General features: G+C 36.6%; 1 protein-coding gene across 1 annotated transcript; it reads right to left on the reverse strand.

The window, feature by feature from the left end:
- Window positions 1-354: 354 nt before the first annotated feature.
- LOC113318552 (tetratricopeptide repeat protein 1-like) lies at window positions 355-3,099 on the reverse strand. Its single transcript, XM_026566721.1, has 5 exons — window positions 2,747-3,099; window positions 1,949-2,128; window positions 1,609-1,735; window positions 1,357-1,470; window positions 355-680 (listed from the first exon to the last, which is right to left on the reverse strand). The coding sequence occupies exons 1-5, from the start codon at window positions 2,963-2,965 to the stop codon at window positions 565-567; spliced, it is 756 nt and encodes a 251-aa protein (XP_026422506.1). The 5' UTR covers window positions 2,966-3,099; the 3' UTR covers window positions 355-564.
- Between the last annotated feature and the right edge of the window lie 2,846 nt (window positions 3,100-5,945).

The raw sequence follows: 5,945 nt of genomic DNA on the forward strand, positions 1-5,945 counted from the left end.
TGCATCCTGGCAACTTGGTTAGTGATGATAATGGCAAACCGGATGGGAATACTAATTCCCATCACTTCATGTAATATGTAAAATCACCCAACGGCGAAACATGCTGTTTACTAAGATTGCGAATTCATACACACAATTGCAGTTTTGATCTTTGTTTTTGCTGCAACAAACAAGTGCCTATCCTTTGGGTGATCTAATGTAAGGGCAACAGGGTTCATTAATTTCTCTAAAGGATGTCGATAGAATTGGTTCCAGATTTTGAAGTTCATTTTCTCATCTCCTTTAGAAAAGACATACAATACTTTATAGGGACACCAACAAGCCAAAATGACTTGCACAAAAGAAAAAAAAAAATGAATCACAGCACAAAGCATCACCATTCAGTTTATATGATTTGGGGGTAAAAGTAAAACTGTACACATTTGTCAAGAGCAATCATATCAAAATATTTTTACATAGTTCTTCTCCCTGTCATTTAAAGCACATCACAGTACAGTCTCATTCATTTCTTGAGTTTCTGCGTCTACAATTTTCTTCTCCTTTCAACTTTCTATGAGCAACACATTACTTCTGGAACGAGAGGGAATATGATCCTGTGGTTGGATCTTTAACCGCTTTGAAGTTGTCGATACTCATTCCAAAACGTCCTAACACAGAATTGCCCATTTCTTTTAGCTTCCCTGGTATAAAAAATAAGGGGGGAAGTTAGAAATGTAGCCCCATCAAAGAGTATGCAAATACCGATCATCATCAAAGATTAAGGAGTCCTACTCATATGTATGTTTGGTAAGAGATAACTGACAGGGGGCCAAACATTATAAATGGAGATAACAACAACAGCTTTTAACCTTTAAAGGAAATTAATCTAGCCCAAACAATCACGGGATTCAACAACTCAAAGTCTTACTTTAATGTTATCTAAAGAAAACACCAGCTCTAGTATATTGCATTCCTGCATCATTTCTTTAAGAAAACTTGTAGGCCAATGAGGTAATTCTCTGCGTACAAACAGATGTTGGCTAAGAGAAATTCTAATATGCAACAGTACATGAACGTTTAACTACTTATCACGCCATTTAGACAGCAAAATGAAAAAGGCCATCCTATTCGGAAGTTCTAAACTGTGTATAATGATGCAGCATGTTCATGCAGCTTTACTAAATATCTAGTCCCATATCTATCAAATAAAATATCTCTTCATCCTTAAAGGTCTCGTGTAATTCATTAGAAGGATAAATTCATACAATCATTTAAAGTAAGATTCACTGAGTGAAGAAACGAGCTTAGAAGTTTTCCGCACTAGAAGTGAAGCATGAGAGATATAATCAGAGAACAGAACAAGAGTTTATGGCTTACCAATCATCTCCTCTTTCATCTTTTCCCGCTTTTCTGCAGCTAGGGGCTCCAAGCGTACTATGGATCTTCTAGCTTGACTATTTGAAGGATCCAACTCCACAATTTTCTTCATGTCTGAAAAAAATAGGAACAACAGTAAACAAAATTTATAAGTTGATTGGTGCAAAACAAAAGATATTGCACAAATAATAGGGGAGAGGAATTGTGCCTATAATAAATTATGTCTAGAGAAATCTTGTTAGTATTTCCGACCTATCACAGCTTCTTCAAAGTGTTCAAGCTTTTCGTGAGCCTCTCCTCTTCTAACCAAAGCTTTCATATATGCAGGATTTAGTTCCAAAGCTTTGTTGCACTCCTTAATAGTCTCCGCATATCTACCCTGAGAAGATCAAATAATATAACAAATTATGACCAGATGAAGCAGAAATCCACTACGATACATGAAAAGAAAACAGTGGTCGAAATTACACAATCAAGTACACATTCCAAAACAGATAGTGTAACAGGACTTAAAAGAAGGCAAAAGAAACATATTTGGTTATTTGGCACGTTGCTTAATTTGATTCATAAACATCATATTATGTACTCGTACCAAGTTAGAGAAGCAAGCAGCTCTGTTTGCATGACATATAGAGCGGATCTCAACGGATGCAGGCATATCAGCAGCAAACTGTAAAGCAAGCTCATACTGCAACAAGGCATCTTCATACTGACCAGACCCAAAAAGCTTATTTCCTTCAGTTTTGGCATCACTAGCTTCAGTTAAAGCTTTCTGCATTAGGAAGAAACAAAATTCAAGATAATGATCATTAAATTTGAGTAGTACCCACTACGCACTAATATTTGGTTCGGTGTTCAAGTGACAAAACATCAAGCATTGTTGGCTATTTGGCTTATTGCTGGTAAAGAGATAATATGCTATCTGAATCTGATATCCATTCATGTTAACAGCAAACAATGTGCGAAAAGAGAATGGCAGCCAAAACAATCACTAGCCATAAGAACCGATGGGGTTAATGAATTTCCTCTGAGATCTCTAAAGAAAATGTAAGCACCTATTTCAAACTTATCAACTCGTAGTTGACACCACTAGGTATTTGACTCAAAACAGTTCAGAAATTTATACTAATATACATGGTCTCCTCTTACATTTTCTGTCTGTAAACTAGTAGATAGTGGTAGTATGAATGAACAAAATCCCATTGATCCGCATACTTAATTGAAAAACAGGTAGAGTTTCCCCATCTAAACATGACTCTGTATTGTAGATTTGTGGTTGTGGTGGTGAAAATACAAACTGATTGAGGAAATTAGACCTCTAATCTACATCAAGATCAAAAAAGCCAATTTAAAACCCTAACGAAGAGAATCCTCACAAACTTGAATTTACCTGGTTTGATTCCTTGTTAGAAGGAGGTGGAGCAAGAACAGGTTCTTCTACTTCTTCTTCTTCTTCTCTATCCCCATCACCTTCACTTGCTGTTTCAAATCCATCGTTATTAGTTTCTTCGGTCGATTTAATACTACTACTATTTGATTCAACTACATTATTTTGTGTACTGGTATTTTCATCTTCATTCCCGTTTGGGGCTGACTCAATAACCACCATTTTTACAAATTACACGACTTATTTCGCAGAGATTTTAATCGAAATTTGAGAAAACGAAATAGAGGTTTTCTTCTTTTTCCTTTAGAACTCTAGAGGGATCGAGAGAGAAAGTTCTGGGAATGTATAAAACAGCCCAAAACCCCTTTACAGGCTTATAGACTCTTTGATATTTCAGGCCTCTAGCGAATTATCTATCCACATGCCTAGCAGCCTAGGTGCATTTGCCGCTGGACAAGCTGCGGCCTTGATGTGTTTGCCATTTTTTTGTTTGTTTGTTTGCCATGGTTGCTTACAGGTGTACCAAACGAAAGTGATACACATCCCGCTGGCTCAATCCCGCGGGTTGTACCCCAAGAGAGTAAGGGAGTGGTCCCCTTATGACCCGACAGTTTAACAGGGGTGGGTTTAGCGTGGGTCCTACCTCCTGTGTCACATCGGTACAATTTGCGGGATTGAGCCTGCGAGATGTAAATCATTTCCGGGTACCAAATTATTTTGGGGTGTAGGGGGGTCCGGGAATCATAGAGGACGGGTCAAAAAATATTTTGTTCCTATGTAATTTAGTACACTCCAAACTAATTTGGTATCCCTGTCATCAAGATTATAGCTATCGGGAAAACTGAAATGTTTAGGGAAAAGCCGACTCCTGGTCCAAGAGATAGGACTTCTGGTCAACGAGGGTGAAATATAAAACGGTTTGGCATTCTAAATACGTTGTTGATTTTGCCACCACCATCATCCTCAAAGACCACCGACGGTGACACCTTGGTTCTCACTATTTGTTAATTGTGGCTCTCCTGATTTGATATCTAATTGAATCTTTTTCCACAATTAACTAATGTCTGTTGTAGGGTTTATAGCCCGTGAATGTGTGGCCCGATATAGTATCTAGAATTTTCTCCTGCATGTATAAATAACATATTGTTTCATGTAACCTGATGATGTTGTTCGATAGAAACTTTCTTCTGCCTCTTTATCTTCCATGTATTTCCGCTGCAAAACGTTATCACCACGATGCTAAACTGTTGCTGCAAAGAACGACAAGAAAAAGAAAGAGGGCTATTATTGAATGGGTTATATGCTTTTATCATTTTTTTCTTCTTCTTTTCAAACAGATCTAAAAAAAAAAAAATACAAAGACAAAAATGATTTGCGTGATATGGTTAATGTATTGTCCGCTTCCCATAAGTACGTTTCTTCAAGACTTATCTTAGCTATTAAATCTACGATGATTTGATTTTCTTTTATTTTTTTTATTTTGACATACATATTCAATATTCTGATATTTTTTTTATTCTGATATTGTATGGTGATGATGATGTTAAATCTATGATGGTAATGATGATTGATTTGGTTTGATTGTGTTGTACTGTTTGTATGTACTACAAAATTGCTTGGCTGTGAGAAAAAAAATTTGGCCGTCATCCCGTAAGAAAATCTTTCAGAAGAAAAAAAGAAAAGCGATTGTTCGTCTGTTCACAATGGAAAAGGAAATCTTGTTCGTAATATTTCTTCCGTTGGAAAAGAGGAGAAGGAAAGCTGGTCCAGTCCGACTCAACCAGGTCCATCCCAATCTGATCCAGCTCAACCAGGTCTGGTTCGGCCCAACCCATCGGCCCACCCAACCCGGTCTGGTCCATTAGGTCTACCCAATCCGGTCCGGTTCACCCATCCCGAGCCGCCCGGACCAGTCCATCCTGGTTTGTCCTGTTTCGACCCGTTCTGTATTTCAGTTCTGATTCCATTCTTTCTTTGAACTGTGTGCTGTTATATTTGTTCTTCTTTGGACTGTGCGCAATTAGAGTTGTTCAGGTTATGTCAATATATATAGTGGGAATCAAAAAAAATAGAGGTACCAACTAATGTAGGTTTTTACATTGAATATTTGTTGGGCTTATCTATTTAGATGTTTTTAGAACAAGTATAGTTTTCTTTTCTTTTCTTTTTTTGTCTTAACATAAGTGCATATCATATAAGCGGTCAACTTAAACTATGATTGTTGATCTCGACCATTAAGAATTTTGGTTTTATTGTTATTTTGTTCTCTTGAATATGATATTGACTATAGTTGAATGATGTTTCTTTTTTTGTTCAATTGGTTGTACCAACTCAATTCCAATGTATCCATTTGGGGTTTAGAAGTACTTGAGCACCATTATTGGATACTTGATATTTATCCCAAATTTGAATGTTGTGTGGGATGTAATCCACTTACTGGCATATTGAAATATGTGCAGAGGGACATATGTACCATGAGACAAAAATGTACTTTTGTCTTTGGTAGTAATAACAACAACACACAAGTATCAACCGAACATGGGATAAGCTAAAATGTAATTCTATCTCCCATCATAAGTAAAAGAGTTGGAAATGCACTTGATCATAGGTGTTGATATATACAATGTAATGTGGATATCACAGTAGTAACCAATCTCACATCAACTCTAATGGAAACAAGAACTTTGCCTGGCCAATTGACCATCTTATTCAGTTGAACTAGATCCAATGTCTGCACTTATGGAATGAAACCACGAGACATAAATTCTCTAAAGCACTTGAGATATATATATGGATGAAACGTAACATATATCCACTCTAAATTAATTGAGTTGAGTCCAACTTTTGTTACGTAATAAGTCCACACCACTTATTAAATCTCTCAATACTCAATGTCTAAGCTCTGTATGTACTAAGGCTAATCACACCAAAGGGTGTTCATGTATGAACTATTACCTACCTTTTTGTAAACTTACAGTGAGAATGAAGTTGATTGCATGTATAAACTATTTCTAATGAATGTGGAAGGAAACATATCCTTAGAAAATTAATGTGTCAATCTAGCGAATTGTAAATCACTGGAACTTGAATTACTGAGTTCATATTAACCCCAACAATGAACTGATTGGGATTGATTCATAAACACTTTGACATAACCATAAGGCACATTGGTTGTGACACGATGTTTCGTTTTGAAATACTA

The sequence above is a fragment of the Papaver somniferum genome, chromosome 10 (assembly GCF_003573695.1).
Source record: "Papaver somniferum cultivar HN1 chromosome 10, ASM357369v1, whole genome shotgun sequence".
Lineage (NCBI taxonomy): Eukaryota > Viridiplantae > Streptophyta > Magnoliopsida > Ranunculales > Papaveraceae > Papaver > Papaver somniferum.

Excerpts from the sequence above, each read along its gene's own strand:
- LOC113318552 (XM_026566721.1), bottom strand. The coding sequence starts at position 2,965 with ATGGTGGTTATTGAGTCAGCCCCAAACGGGAATGAAGATGAAAATACC. Across the intron at positions 2,129-2,746 it reads CTAACAAGGAATCAAACCAG|AAAGCTTTAACTGAAGCTAG; the intron begins GTAAATTCAAGT and ends TTCCTAATGCAG. Across the intron at positions 1,736-1,948 it reads CTGCTTGCTTCTCTAACTTG|GGTAGATATGCGGAGACTAT; the intron begins GTACGAGTACAT and ends TGATCTTCTCAG.